The sequence below is a fragment of the Pseudochaenichthys georgianus genome, chromosome 3, assembly GCF_902827115.2.
Source record: "Pseudochaenichthys georgianus chromosome 3, fPseGeo1.2, whole genome shotgun sequence".
NCBI lineage: Eukaryota > Metazoa > Chordata > Actinopteri > Perciformes > Channichthyidae > Pseudochaenichthys > Pseudochaenichthys georgianus.
Window position 1 is genome coordinate 22,538,976 of NC_047505.1, and position 16,000 is coordinate 22,554,975.

A 16,000-nucleotide genomic window follows, 5' to 3' on the forward strand; every position below is an offset into this window, starting at 1 on the left:
CACACACACACTTAGAAAACCTGCTTTTTTTTTTAAAATGCTTTGAGTGTGTGTGCATGATTTGAAATGGTATACTGCCATCTGCTGTTCAGAATTATGATTTATCTGAAATGGCCTTCAAAGCCATGAAGAACAGAAAAGAGTCGGAGCTGCAAAATGTATTTGTTGTTATGGAATAAGACAAAAGACTAACTCGGGAATAAGATTCACATGTCCAAATACGCTAGGTGAACATTTGGGGAATAATCATTGTGTCCTGTCTGGGCAAACCTACACGTTTCTTCATTCATTGATGAACCCTGAACCCTGATCAAGTGCTTGTTTACTCCAATCACCTGTGAAATATCTGACAACATTTCATCTGCAAATCAATAAGTGGATCAAAAGAAAAATAAGCACTTTTTTCAACTCTCTTGTCTGAGCTTCTCAACTGTATGTAATCATCCTCTGTGATATTAAACTGAATAACCTGGGTTTCATACAGTTGCTCAGCCACAACTAAATATTAAAAGACATCAGGTCTCCCTTGAAAAAGAGATCGATGATCTCAATGGGATTCACCTGGTTAAATAAAGGTTTGAAATGAAATAAAAAGACATCAAGTGAGCATTGCTACCATTTTATAGTAATATCTGAAATGTTGAGAACCAGATCCAGTTTAAACCCAATTGAACAATAGTTCAAAGATAATTAGTTGCAGCACAAATAGTGATTTAGGGAGGTTTGCTTGACGTTTGACTTGAATGACTAATCAATTGTAAGAATTGCTGCCAAAGAATATTAAGTTGAGCATCTAATTCGATGGTCGACTTAGTTTCAGCTCTACAGCCTGGGTGTCCTGCTGTTAGTTTGACCTTGTCCCCCCTGCTCTGTGAACAGAGTCAGTTCCACAGGTCGGGTGGAGAGGATAAACTTCAACAACGCCACCAGAGACTCGGTGCTGGACGTGCCGCTGCAGCAGGTCCAGCCCTTCTACAGGTCGCTCAGGGCCTACGTGGACATCATGAACCGCCCCGAGAACGTGGTGACCTACAGGATGATGCCAGGTCAGACTCTACCTGCACTTTGAGTGGTTCAGTGAATGCATCTGTGACGTCCCCTCATCCCAGCAGCAGGCTGATGCCCACCAGTTTGATTCAGTGGAGGACAAAAAGAGAAAATATATAAGAAAAGCTCTTTTTATGATTATACTATACTATGACTTTTTGTATAATAAACTATACTAAGACTTATTTGAATGAAAAACTATACTATGGCTTTTTTATGATTCAAGATGAAAGGCTTTGTCATATGCACAGTAGCTACAGTGTGGCAATGGACATCTTGAGTCCCAGGCTCCTCCAACATTGCAACATAGTTTTATAGGACATAAAACAATAAAACAAATACAAAATAAAATAGTGCAAGAAGAGTGGAATAGATTAAATGAAATAGTGTAGATTATGTTGCAAGACCAATGTGCAAGTAATGCAGATGAAGTAAACTATATACATGTCAGGACAATAAATAAATACAATAAGCTAAATAAGACTTTTGTTAGGGACCAAGTTATACTATACATTACAATGACTTTCTTTTTATGATAAACATGTATTATGAGTTTTTTATAACATACTAAATTACTTTTTTTATTTCTATAACCTTATGACTTTTTTTATGACATTCGATATAACTTTTTTATGATATACTATATTATGACAAACTATACTTTGACTTTTGGCTTAATTTTAAACTGGTTTAATTTTTGACAACGGACCTACCCTACATGTGGCTGCTGTCAGAGAGGATATTGGGTTTCTTTTTTGTAATCTCTAACTATACAAAAAAAAAAAAGAGCAAAATAAATGGATTAAACGGTGTGTTCAAGTGCCTCGACTGAAGATGCAAACACATGCATGTCAGGCCAACTTTGACTCACAGGTTATTGGCCTGAGGGGCTCTTGTATAGGAGGTAAAGCAGCTCACGTCTGTCCTTGGAGTACCGAGCCCTGAATGACTCCCAGAGCTCCACCAACACTGTAGAAATGTATGAATGTTGAAATGTAGTGTAAAGTGCTTTGAGTGGTCTATAGATTGTAACGCAGTATATTTACCTGAAGTTTTGGTGTTGTTGTGTTCCAGGTGACATCGTGACCTTCGATAACTGGCGGCTGCTCCACGGGCGGAGGCCCTACGTCAGTAAACCTGACCGGCTGCGCCACCTGGAGGGAGCCTACCTGGACTGGGATGAAGTCATGTCTCGCCTCCGGATACTCCGCAACTCTGTCCACGGGAACATTTGAGCTCCAAAAACACTGCAGAATTTAAAACGGTAGCTTTACAGCCCTAGCAGAGAAGCTGAGCGATGTTGGGTAACCTGCGAGTTAAGCTAAAGTATAAAGATATCGACGTATCTGACAGCTGGTCAAGATGTAAATATGTGACTCTAAAGTAGTCAAGCATCACATTTTATACAACATTTAAAGACAGACACTTTTGAAACTTTTAGTGCAACACTTCAATGCAAAGATTATGAACATCACCTTGCTTCCATGTTTCCAAGGTGCTCTGCGATTCAGTCATAGTGACAAAAACGTTTTATAAGCTTTCATTTACATAGGAGAATACTGTAATCATGACTTTTTATGATTGAAAGAAAGAGAAATACGTCATTCCCAGTTCTATGGTAAAATATTTGGCTCAAGACAACTTGGCTGCCTCAACACGACTCGTGAATTTCCAAATTGTTACTCCGTAAACACTGTTAGTGTCTACTAGTGTTTTAGAATAGTGGTGAACCAGGGAGTGATTTTCCTCTCCTTCTTACCTTCTGCTGCAGTTTCCCATGTGCCACACAAAGGAGCTGGTGTCCTTGACTTCCCTCTGTCCTGTAGCGCTCCATCTGAATGTAAAGTTGCCTTAAAGCTGCAGTACTACAAGTGGCATTTGTAAATGTGATAGTCAGTTCAGCCTGATTATAGATACGGCCCGGTTGCTTTCTACTTAACCGGCACCTGCCAACTCAGCGCTGTTTCCTCCTGATATGCAGAGAATGGCCTCTGTCCAATCAAAACCCAGCATTTCCAGATTGGAATTGTTTTAGACAGAATGAAAGATTGGTTTTTATATTTTTAAAATAAATAAACCACATAAAATGCACAAGCTGAATAAACAGGTTTAGTTTTAGCTGATCAAAAGTAGATTATTATATAAATCTCCTGCTTATTCCTGAATATGACCAGAGGTGCGCCAAGGATGTAAATCTTACATTGAAAAAAATTAAACGGCAATTTGTTTATCCAGAAATGATGCCTTGATTATCTGGATAATCCACAGATCTCATAGTGGAACTACTTTGTATCAAATAAATAGTTCCTGTGAAACTATTGCCAGGGCTCTCTGTGATATCCAGAGTAGATTTTCTGCAAAGTATTTTTAATGTTTCGAGCAGCACTTATTAGATGTTTTTTTACATCAAAATATATCCTGAGATCCAAAATGATCTCTTTGGCTACCATAGTGATGAAACACACACTCAAACTGTTTTTTATTATTTTAGTAAACACCACCATGTGCTCACGTGTCATGTTAGCGATCTCTTTACCCCGAGTCGTCCTAAAAATCTTCTCCTGCTGCCAAAAACCTTCTTTGCCCCAAATTCATATTTTGTAGAGCTCAAGATAATATGGACGACGATGACGATGATGAAGGTTCAGTCTGTCGCTGATTAGATCCTCATTTTGCACACTTGAATAAAATAATCAGTCTTAATGCTTTCGCCTCAGCTTCCTTTTCTCCCACCTTGTTTTTTTCATAAAAGGACGCTGAGCTTTATTTGCGATTACTTTATTATATTGCCAAAGCTGTACATATTCTATAAACACTTGTTTTCATATAGTGGAATACTTCCACCAGGCGGCGCGTCTCATCCCATGAGCACAATGAAAGATGAGTTGGAATAATCCAGTTTCGAAAAAAAAATTGTTTAACTTAAGTGTGTCCCAAACCACTTCCAGAGATGCTTCAGATGGAGGTCTGTCTTTTTTATGTATTATTTATTTATAATATATTCATTAATGGAACAGCATCTTCTGAATATCCTACAGATTGTTTTCACACACACACACACACACACACACACACACACACACACACACACACACACACACACACACACACACACACACACACACACACACACACACACACACACACACACACACACACACACACACACACACACACACACACACACACACACACACACACACACACACACACACACACACACACACACACACACACACACACACACACACACACACACACACACACACACACGTAGCGGGTGATGTTACGCTTCAACACGTCTGAAATAAACTGCTGCTGGAGACTTTAGAGGATTTTGTACTTCTGGTACCACACTCCGTTTCTACGTTTATGGATTCACTCGCACCAAAACAGCGCCAGGGTTGCACCACATTCTGTAACTAATATCTAATCGTCTGCTCAGGTTCAGGTTATAAGTTCAGAGAAATGGTATTGGTTACTTCCATACCAAAATATTTACCTTTAGAGTTGTTATCACTTTTGTTAAGTTGGTGTATATATCATTTACATTTCCAGGTTCAGTAAGGTTAGTTGTTTAATCTTTTGTGTCTTTCACTGTCAATATTATTTTTTTATTTGCAGGTTCACACCAGAAGACAACATTTAGCTTAGGAAGACTTCAATAAAAAACATATATAGTTTAGAAGAAGAGATGCCTTTCACATGACGAGCAGGCTGAATTGTAAGCGTGTCTCGTGTTACAGATACTCGCTGTGATGTCACTGGGGGGGTGGACTGAGTGCAAAACGCTCCAAAGATAGCAACACAGCAGCTGTTTTTTGCCTTGTGTAAATCAGATGATTGACGAACTTAAACACTCAAATGAAGTCATCTTATTCACTTCAATATATATATAGAAAAAACACCGTCTTTCATACATTCGTCACCCTGTGAAAGCCAGTTAACTACAAAAAAAAATGCATGGCTCTGGCAATGGCTAACTACTCATTAAGTATTGCACATCTAGCAAATCAACAATTTGTAACATTATTTTTCCAGAGAAATGTACAGTCATATGTATATATTAAATAAATACTATATATAGAAATATATATAATATTTATTTGTCATTCTTATAGTAACATGCAATCGATAACAGCAGACCACAGACGAGAAGTTTTACAGCAGAACTAGAACAGTAATTTAGCCCGGGGGGGGGGGGGGGGGGGGGCGATGGGGACACAGCAAAGAACACTCACATTATTTTAGGGTTCCAACACTTTGATAAGCGTTTACATGCGCTGCTCGGAAGCCTTCAGAACCTACAGGAGTGTTAACCAGTTGAAACTCGGACGGACTGGAACTTTACAGCACACCACAGAATCACAGAATAACTCACAGTCGAATGGACACGGGGGGGGGGCCGGCTTGCACTCTGTGCCTCGTGGGGGGGGGGTCCCTCACTTCTTCAAACAGACGGGTCTTGGCAGCAGGAACAATCGAAGACTTTCAGGCCGAGGAGAGGGATGTGGAGCAGGGGCAGGCGAACATTGAGCTGTTGGTTTGAGCGTCAGGACGACAGCGGTGAGGGCAGTATTTACACAACGTCACGGACTAAACACGGCTACACAACAGGGGCTAAAAGAGGGTCTCAGGCTTGTATTTACAAGAGGAGGGAGCGGGGAATCGTGTGCTTAGAATCAAGTTAGGGGATTGTCAGAAGTCTGTGGTTGAGGTGAGCTGAGGTGCCATTACACATAGAGGAGCACTCGGGGGGGGGGGGGGGGTTCGTAGACTAGCTAGGAAGGGGTCTCGGTGACAGCATCTTGGGTTTTCCTTCTGCCTCCTTCCCCTTCACCGCCGCCACGTAAGAGAAAAGGCAGAGGACGGAGTAACAGATCTGATGAGCCTGCAGAGGGAGAGACAGCGTGAGGAGGACAGTGGTCCGTGGGGGGGGGGGGGACATCTGGGGAGACTTCAACATCACACGAGGAGCGGAGGTCCAACATATTAAGGGAATGCACACTGGAGGGGTTAACAGGTACCCTGTGGAGTTGATGACTAATATCAGTACGAAGGAATGCTTTCACGAGGGTCCCTGGCATCATGATACTCTTTTCCTTCATCTCATTTGGGCATGCAATGGTTTAAGGGCCTCTCACAAATCCTAATATTTGCATACCAGTAGTGCATGGAGAGGTGCACACATTCCCATTTAGTCTTCTGATTTTCAAAACATTTGGTTCATGTGTGCACAACAAATCTTACTTTTCTTAAATACTCTCTTGTAGTTTTTTAAACCACTGGGTTGGCATCTGATAAGCTCCACATCCATGAATGTAACAAGGACACGCCCCTACTTACCGAGTGGGAGACAAAGTGGAAACCTAACTTTGGTGCCACCCTCTCATTACGCCGAGTCCAGTGAGGCAGGGCCACAGGGCAACCCTTTAAGAGGAGAGGCCGTAACTCACGGATACATGCACACGTTATAAAGTGAGTGTTAACTTCCACACAGATTAAAGCGCCACTTTCAGACTTAGATTCATCGCAGTGTTCCCGGTGAGGCTGAATGGGAGCACACCGTGTGAGGGGGGCTTTGCATGCACTGGGGAGGGGGACGCACTCTGACAGGAGCAGTGAGGACTCACCATGGGGGTCTTGTACTTGTGGATCACCACTTCTTTAGTTTCAGGAACTATGCCGATGCAAGAGACAAAACAAGGAATTCAAAGGCAGCAGAAGTATTAATGATTTCATGCTTGAGAGCTTTGGGGAGGGGGAGGGGGGGGGGGGGGTCACAGAGGTGGACTTTCAAAAAGGAATAAAAATGAGCTGTGGGCCAAGAAGAGTCCACCACAACAGAGGACAGCAGGTCAGGGGGGGCGACCTGACAGTGTTTAATACATACACATTCTTATTAGCAGATGATTTGTAATGATTACAGTTTCTAGTGTGCCATAAACAGTGTTTGTGTATACAATTATTTAGTATGTCAAAAGTAAATTAATTTACAAAATCCTAGTAAAGCTTGTTCTAAAAAAATATTGAAAAGTATCATAATATATCAAGATCCTAAAATAGTCAAAGTAAAGTATGTCGATAAATAAAGTCATAGTATACTGTTCTATTAAAACAGCTGCTTTAAGAACTATTCCATCATATTCAGGACCGATTTCAAACTTATTCTTATTGTACATGTTGTACTTGTGACTGTTGGGGTGACGTTCATGACCCACAAAATGAACAAATAAAAACACAAATGTCTTTGACAAGAGGTTGAAGAGTGGGGAAGGACCTCCCCTCCACCGGCTCTTTCCACCGTTAATTAACTGAAAGTTAAGAGACACAGAGAAGCAGCCGGACCACAGGTGGACTTTTCATTAGTAACTGTGAACCCACAGCAGAGATGAGGAGGCTGACGGATGAAGACCTCCACCCGCTGAGGTTCAGAGGCACACTATCAGAGTGACAGATGGAGTGAGGGGTGATCTCCCAAATGAAAAGCAAGTGATGAAGGAAGCAGAGGGAAACTCATAATACAGAAAAAGAGAAATGACTAATGGGTGGAAAGGATAGCGTGAGGAAATATCCAGAACAGAGTTTAGTTGGAGTAAGGGAGGAGAAAGGTGACAACACTTTACCTGCTGGAGAATGAAGGTTTTCATAGTGGCAAAGATGAGGGCAACATTACAAAAGCAGCACAGAGACACGACAGTAACCCAGCCGGCTCCTCTGAGCGTTCTACTAGCAGCGCACTGACCCGACTGACATCCTGATCACTACGCTGGAAAGTAAACGTCACTTCCAAAAAGAAAAAAGACGATGTTACATTTAACATTTGTTCGACCATGAAATCAAATGTGTGGCTATTATCAAACAAGTCCCATTAGAAACACCTAGAACATGTTTATTTTATAGTCAGAAGGGTTCTTAGATCAGGTCATTTTTTTCTGATTCAGTTTCAGAGCTGAACCTCCAGCTCTTTCTTTGCTCAAGTTGTCATGGTGATTAAGATATTTATTATCCAGTGCACTTTAAGCTTACGGTTTTATTTCCATGAAAAAGCCCAACCCACCAAAACATGATTCCATCCCTTTCGACTCCCTACTCTGTCTGTAGCACTCGGCTTCAAACGGAAGATATACATCTTTTTAAAAATCTCCTAAAAGATATAGTTGTACATTAAGAAATTGGCTTCTTAATTTTCTTAAGCAAATATGAAGTAAATAGTGCACTTATTGGACTATTTTTGATAGCGGAATAACACATTCGGTGCTCTGCTGACTATTTACAGCAACAGGACAGCGCATGCGAGAGTCAACAAACCGTGTGTTCTGTTAGAATTTCAGCATCTTGTCTTTTTAAGTGAATCTTTCCCTTGAGCTTTCTGATGGCTGCCGTCACCGATCATGTGCTGCGGCACCGTTTCAGCGCTGCAAATGAAAGGGTTGCTGAAAATGATTCAACTTCTTGGCAGGACCTGACCAAGCGGCCTATGATGGAACATTGCATTTATAACAGTGCCTTTCTGTTGGAGAATACAAGCATATGGAAAAGGCAGCTAAACGTCCCTTCCTCTCGCCGACTCTGCGTGTGTCACTGAGAGAGAAGCCCCTCCTCTGAAGACCCTCCCTCTCTTAATCACCGACAGACCCCAGCGTCTCCAGGTGAGCAAGTATCAACGTGGTGAACCCTCATTATCTGTGTCAATGCGGTTGCCACGAAGCTGAGTTACTGCCGTGCCGAGTACAGGCCTAGAATCAATAGATGGTGTAATTACCAAATTCCTCCAGGACAAAGACTCCCTTCACTGTATTGCACTTTTTAATGTGACTCAGCTCTATGAAAACCTAAAAACAAACAAAAAACAAACAAAACAAGACAGAACATTATTAACTCAACAACACTGGATGAAAAGTAAACATTTCATATTAAAAAAATTAACCATGTTAAACTTGTTTTATTCAGTATGAAAGGTCAAAATAAAACAACTACACATGGAGTGCAAGCGTTTAACAGCTAACCAAAGGAAAGAAAAGCACGCTATGAGAAGTTTCCATGATCCAACGCATACATGGGCGACGGGTCAATGAGGAGGAATGCATCGTCTGCTCAAAGCCCAAAGTAATTCAACAGGACTTATTTCATCAGTGTGTCAGAAATGTGATGTTCTATCTGGATGTGAACAGCAAAGGTAGTTTATGCAGTTTAGTTTAGCGATGGATGCATACACGGAAGTTCCATATAAAGATGTAGACAAAGGACACACACGGAGATGTTGCCAAACAGCTACAACAGTCAAAATCAAAGGATAGAGGAAAACAAAAAGAAACCCAATAAGATGCAACACAGCAGAGGGTGTGTACCTTCCGCTCCTTGCAGGGGGAGAGAGCATGGGAGAGAAATGGTTTGGATTATTATCGGACAGAAGAGCACAAACACTCGACGACAATCCGACAGGGGCTATCCACCACGGGACCCTCGCACACTTTAACAATCTAGCTAAGGAGTTACCAGAGCCAATATGACAAAGAAAAAGAACGTCACAAGAGGAATCAGCCCCCAAAAAATGGAGAAGGAAAAATGAAGACTATAAAAAGCTGGATTCACCTTTTCTTTTTCCTGGACATTAAACATCTCCGTCCCCAAGACCCTCCATGCCTCCTCCTCCAGCAACAAGGGCGGGCACCGACACCACACAGCAGCACAGACACATGGGGGGGGGGGGGGGGGGCAGTAACCCCCGCTACGCTGAGGAGGACTCTGACCCCGCCTCACTGCAGACCCCAGTGCTCACTCTCTATCACGCCCGATTTAGACTTTCTCAAACACATTTTAAAAAGTGTCCACAGGACGTTTTCTAAAGCTCCTGCTGAGGGTTACAACTATCCATGATGAATCACAATCTCACACATGTTGCTAATGAAAACAATGTGTTCTAGAAATGTGGTGCTCTCCATTGAGCTTAACAGCTTAATATCTTAGGATAATTCTAATGAGCGTGTACGATAATGAAACATCAGTTCCATCAGTTCCAACAACAGTGACTCAGTGTAGCAACATCAAGTCAAAGGATCAGTTCACCCAAATGATAGAAACTTTTCATCTGGCCACCTATTAAGCTTTGGTCTTACAATAGTGGTGAATGGACGTGTGTGTGTGTGTGTGTGTGTGTGTGTGTGTGTGTGTGTGTGTGTGTGTGTGTGTGTGTGTGTGTGTGTGTGTGTGTGATGCTCAGAGCGATATTTAAAGCAGCATTGACTGAGAGGGCAGAATGGAGCTATACACAAGTTGTGTGTGTGGGCACTGGATCAATGTTAGTCTCACTCTAATGTTAGCTCTGTTTTGCTCTCCACCAACATGTCCTGTTCTTAAGCTGAGATATGCTCCACCATGTCCAGAAGCTAATTGTTTATTCTTGATGTAAAATCCAAAATAATTGGCTGAAAGGCAATCAAACTTGAAATGATCCAAATGTAAAATGTGCATGAGTTCCCCTTTTAAAGATGAAAAAGAACCTATTCACCGACAAGGTGTGTAAACTGTTGCAGACGGTTGAAGGTAGTTCCTAATAAGCCCTCTGTGGTGAGGTCTGTGCAGAGCAATGGAAACATCGTTGCTGCTAAATATGTAAAATGTGAGTTGTTGGCACAACAAATTAAATCATATTAGGTTGGAGGGAGAAAACTCGTCATTTGGGTGAACCGATACTTTTTCGCTCTTTGGTAACACCTCCCACTTCCATTGTATTATTTTGAGAGATGCTCAGTGTGTGTTCAGCACGGCCTTCTCTTCAGACTCTCACACTACAGATCAAAGCTACCCAGACCTGAGGAAGTATTCCAACCCCGACTACAACGACCTGCGCAGACGTGAAGACAACGCATGGCGATGCTCGAGGGTCCAAACTCAAATGTGGAAGTTGCTATTAAATACCCAATTATTAATGAAAAGTCTTTGCTCAAGGTCATACACACACACACACACACACATTAACACTTCATCTCCTCCCACACAGTAAATGACCAATGAGGTTTGAGCACCACGGATGTCAAGAAGAAAAACTTGTGTGGAAGGATGACACACACACACACACACACACACACACACACACACACACACACACACACACACACACACACACACACACACACACACACACACACACACACACACACACACACACACACACACACACACACACACACACACACACACACACACACACACACACACACACACACACACACACACACACACACACACACACACACACACACAAAAATCAAAAATAAGCAAAAGCACAGACAGGAATTCTTCCTCTAAGGGAAAACGAGTCATCGCTAACATTTGACATCAGATTGACTTTTTTTAATGACAATAGAGGAAGACGTCACGGGATGAAAGGAAATGAGGCAAACGGGAGGAGCAGAAAGGAGGACAGAGGACGGATGGACTCAGGAGGAGTGATTCTGTATTCATGGCATGCCCTTGTGTGAGATGAAGCCGTGGGACGAGCCTCTCACCTGGCTGTGCATGAATTTAAGGTTGATTCCTTCCAGTGTGACCTGCAGCAGTCCTCCTTCTCCAGTCTTCATGTCCTGGACCGGGAACTCTCCGCCCAGCTCCGGACCTGAGGGGACAACACCCGGGGTTAGAGCCACTCTGGATAACACATTACAACATGTAGAGAAAGATCTCAGCATGCCGAGTGAAAAAAAATAACGCGTTGTTGGGATGTTGATGAGAAATGTTTTAGCTTATGACAGACATGGATTCATATCATTAAGTCTTTAACTTCATCTAATATAAGATGACAGCTTAAACTATTTTCTCAAATAAATCACAACTTTTGAACAATTGTTAATTAAGTTTAGGTTGACCTAATGATATATCAATAATAATAATATAGATGACCAATGTCTGCCTTTCCTCTTCTGAACCAGAATGATACCGTCTTTAACTGAGTACCCTAACAACCCTACTCCAATATGAACATGTCCTCTATGCCCAGTACTCCCTGAGAAAAGCTGGGTTGTTAAACATGTCAAAATGATGATGACGGCATTTTGGAAAAAGACAAAAAGTGCAGAAAAGTGTCTCCATACCCGGTTTGATGCTCTGCTGTCTCGCTGCAGCTCTTTCCATACTGTCTTTGACACAGTAGTAGAGTTCACGACACTGCAATGCAAAGAGGAAACACATTTGAATTGGAACCATTACACGAAGTAAATAAAGTAACCGTTTGCAGAGAGATGCAGTTCCTGACCTTTTTGGTATAGAACTTGTTGAGCTGCGTCTCTTGGCCGTTGCGTCTCCAGAGACAGAGCACCTTGGTCTTGGGGCAGTAGGTCATGTTGATGAGCTTCTCGTACCACCAGCGCTCGTACACGGTGCCGATGTTGCTGCGCAGGACTATGCAGTCATCACACACCTGGAACAATGACCCGCAAACTTTAAAGATGCATCGTTTTGGAGAGGCCTGTTCAAATGCAACGATCTCCAGTTGTAGCATTGGAAAGGACAGAGTGTGAATACCTCCATGAAGAAGATGTCTCCGGTGGTATCCGTGCCAGCGTGTACAACAAACGTCTGCTTCTTGATGTGACGGCTTCCACTGGGCCTGATGGCCAGCTCTCGGCCGTTCTAAAACAATATCGATATAGTTCAGTACAACTCGTTAAAAACTGTAGTTGAACGGAATTGAAAAGGCAGATATTCACCATGTTGGGCAGTTTGTCCAGCGTCTCGTTGATCTCTTGGCTGTATGTGAGGCCGATGTGGGACTTCCCCATCAAACGCCTCACTTTCTTCTTCACGTCATTTTTGTTCAACTAAAACAGACAAACATATCAGAAAGTTGAGATATTTAGAGGTAAGGAAACTTGGCACAGATCAACTAATATTAACGCTCTGCGATGATCAAAACAGCAGAAGGTTTCCGTACTTTAATCATGAGCATGAAAGCGATCATATTGTGCAGCAGGGTGGCCAGAAGTCTGTCTTCATCGTCCTCCAGACGCTTGCGGTCGTGATCTCCAAGTGATAAGTATCTGTGTGGATGAACAAGACACAGGAAAGCAAGTGTTAATAGTCCGGGGGTTATTTAGAGAATGGTATATAAACACTTTGAATAAAGGGTCAGTGGTGTGGAACCTTTCAATCATCTCCTGGGGCCCCTGGTCCATGCCCATGCCCTCACGCTCCAACATCACAGCGTCCAAGTAGGCGTCCTCCCAGAACTGCACTTGGTCCCACAGTGTGGAGCGCTCTTTACCTAAACACGCAGAAAATACAAATGTAGCTCCCAAAATGTGCACAAAGGCAATTCCATGGACGTGTCATGCAACATGCAGCCGCAGGCACACGTTCTTCGGTACAAGCCAAAGAAACCCATGTATGTCCGAAAGGGAAAAAGTTTAATTTGCACAAATCTGAAGGTTTTAAATTTGGTCAAACCGTTTGGATTGGATGTGATTTCTTATTATAATTCTATGTTAAGTCTTTGGACACATTGTATTCCCACGTGCCCAAAGGCTAAATATAGTCCGTTTTAAAAATGGATAGATCACAGAAATTACAAGGAGCACAAACAAGTATTTTGTTTCTATGAAGTCACAATAAATTCAATACAAAAATTATGCTGACACATGCAATGTAAAAAAAATGGCATATTGAAGACATTTAAAAAACACAACGGTTTTTTCAAAATCCTAACTGAAAAGCCATTTTTCCTTTCAAAAAAGTTGTATTAAAAAAGATATATATGATCATTTAAAGGATAAAGTAAATAACGCAAATCATTTACACAGAATGCAAAAGACATACATTTGTTTAAGTTATTTATAATATCAGTTGCGAAAGCTTACATTGTAGGAACTCATTGGAAATGTCTAAATCTTCCCCAGCTGGTGGCTTGTTCAAGTGGACTCAACTGATAATTACATCTCTGACAGCACTTGAAGGCAACATCAACACATTGAATACCAGTCAAACCCATCAATCGAATACCTGGGTTGAAATGTAGGTGAGCAGAAACTAAAGTAAATGTAAAAAGTGCACATCTTGACAGCTCTGTGAGTTACATGTGGCAGGTCTGCTAATAGATTCCACTTCTATCTCTATCTCATGCTTGGAAACACAGAGATGTGCAGCTCACCGACGCAGAGGAAAAACCCACATCACATCAAATCCGAGATTAAACACAGAGCCATGTGAAAAATGGATACACCCCCCACCCACATATAGGGAAAAAGGGCAAAGGCAAGAGATTAGCCCTACTTAGAGAAAAGGTTTCCATGGCAGCATCCTCTAGTTGATCCCAAACGGAGCTCTTATCGCGGCCTGGAAGAATTTCCCAGCAGCGGCAGCAGGAGGGAAGAGAAGCAGCGAGAGCAGGAGGGGTTAGGCCAAGAGGTGAGGCGGTTTAATGACAAAAACAAGAGCAGAGCAGCCGAGAACCACATCAGAGGAACACGGACAAGGACCAACAAAGACATGCTACGCTCATGTCAGGCAGATGAGCCATAATCTTGTCATTGGGATTTGCGATGATGAGGCTGTTTGTTTATGATTCGTTTAAATATATAATTAACTGCAAGTCACTATTGTTGTCACATATTTAAAGACTGTAGTTTAACTTGAGACAAATAAATATAATTGTGCCTCTTTAAACAAAGTATTTTCCAAAGTTTCCCCTGAGTCGTGTTATTCTGTTTATGATTTTAAATCAATTTATTCAAACTTGTCATAGAGCAGTGACTACAGATGTCTGTAGTTTTGTCAACTCATAAGTGTGTAAATGGTAACTTCAGAACACAAACCTCAAGGTATAACCTTTCACCTTTAGAGATGTTCAGTTAACTATTTGATAATAAACAATTACCGTTACACCGCCCCATCAGATCACATGTCTGACTCCTGCTGTTCGCTGTGACAATAACTCTTCCCTCAGTCAGTGAAAGTTCACTGAGGCTTCATGAGGCGAAACCATGCAAGAGCTTTCAGAAGAGCTGCTCGGGGAAAGACTTCAATTCCTTTACATTAGTGAAAACACTTGTATATAGTTAAACCTGTTTGGTTCCAAATATGTGTTTCCACAAACAACAGAGATCATGTTAGTAAAGCAAGGCTGTGCTTTGAGAACACAAGGAGGAGATGTTGTCGTGAAGCAGCTGAATAGATGTGAGCTACATGTAAGAGGAAGAGTCTGAACAGAAGACCCTACCCAGCAGGCCGTCACAGAGGTAAATCCTCATACTGATGTCCTCCACGGGCTGCGCAGGCGGGCCCTTCGCTGCAGCGACTGCCGGCTCTTTTGCGGTTGGTTTCAGAGTGTGAGGCTTCCCCTGTGGAAACAGTCAGGTTAGAAAACTTACATTTAGTACAACAGCAACACAATCATAATCTCATATTTCAGACATTCTGTTCACAAGTCTAAACATGTGCTGAGGATGTTTAGATTGTGTGAACATGCATTTCTTCAATACCATATTGATTGATTTGTTTGCATAAAGAATTTTAGAACAGATATGATTTATTTATAAAATATCCTAGCATCCAGTGTGCTGCAGATTATTCAGGTTGGATACTGTTATTCCAGTGTGTCTGAGCGGCAATACAGATGTCTACCATCTTGATGATCTCACATCTGGAAGAGAAGAGTTGGAGTGGAAAGGGATTTTCCACACGTACAGTTTTCCAAACCCCAGAGTGCACTTGAGAGTGTTTTTGGATTGTAAACAAATGTTGTTTGTTTAAAAGTACTGTTGCCCATTACCAACAGTTTGAGATTCAAAGGAATTAAGCCAGCTTCTGTAATAATGATGTTATGTTAAATGTTTGTTAAATGTTTGTTGTTTGTGTTTCATGTATTTTTGTCTGGATATTTGTTTGTTGATGTTGGACATGGAGCTGCTGTGACGCAAGTCACATTTCAGACTTGATCTGACAAATAAAGTAATATCGT

General features: G+C 41.8%; 2 protein-coding genes across 12 annotated transcripts in view; one reads left to right on the top strand and one right to left on the bottom strand.

Annotated features, from left to right (window-relative positions):
• Window positions 1–3,750, top strand: part of bbox1 (butyrobetaine (gamma), 2-oxoglutarate dioxygenase (gamma-butyrobetaine hydroxylase) 1) — a 29,017-nt gene extending 25,267 nt beyond the window's left edge. Inside the window, exons 7-8 of the mRNA XM_034106650.2 lie at window positions 880–1,046; window positions 2,122–3,750. Coding sequence (XP_033962541.1) covers window positions 880–1,046; window positions 2,122–2,282 — 328 coding nt within the window. The 3' untranslated portion in view covers window positions 2,283–3,750. The remainder of the gene's footprint in view (window positions 1–879; window positions 1,047–2,121) is intronic.
• A 509-nt stretch (window positions 3,751–4,259) lies between these two features.
• Window positions 4,260–16,000, bottom strand: part of madd (MAP-kinase activating death domain) — a 50,046-nt gene continuing 38,305 nt past the window's right edge. For 5 of the 11 annotated variants that reach the window (XM_034106656.2, XM_034106653.2, XM_034106659.2 and 2 more), the window contains 12 exons: window positions 15,260–15,380; window positions 14,314–14,376; window positions 13,189–13,309; window positions 12,980–13,085; window positions 12,756–12,866; window positions 12,571–12,678; window positions 12,302–12,466; window positions 12,141–12,213; window positions 11,559–11,665; window positions 8,813–8,882; window positions 6,681–6,727; window positions 4,260–5,938 (listed from right to left, as the gene is read on the bottom strand). In XM_034106656.2, coding sequence (XP_033962547.1) covers window positions 5,825–5,938; window positions 6,681–6,727; window positions 8,813–8,882; window positions 11,559–11,665; window positions 12,141–12,213; window positions 12,302–12,466; window positions 12,571–12,678; window positions 12,756–12,866; window positions 12,980–13,085; window positions 13,189–13,309; window positions 14,314–14,376; window positions 15,260–15,380 — 1,206 coding nt within the window. In that variant the 3' untranslated portion in view covers window positions 4,260–5,824. The remainder of the gene's footprint in view (window positions 5,939–6,680; window positions 6,728–8,812; window positions 8,883–11,558; window positions 11,666–12,140; window positions 12,214–12,301; window positions 12,467–12,570; window positions 12,679–12,755; window positions 12,867–12,979; window positions 13,086–13,188; window positions 13,310–14,313; window positions 14,377–15,259; window positions 15,381–16,000) is intronic. The other 6 variants (XM_034106661.2, XM_034106654.2, XM_034106662.2 and 3 more) reach the window with 3 other exon arrangements.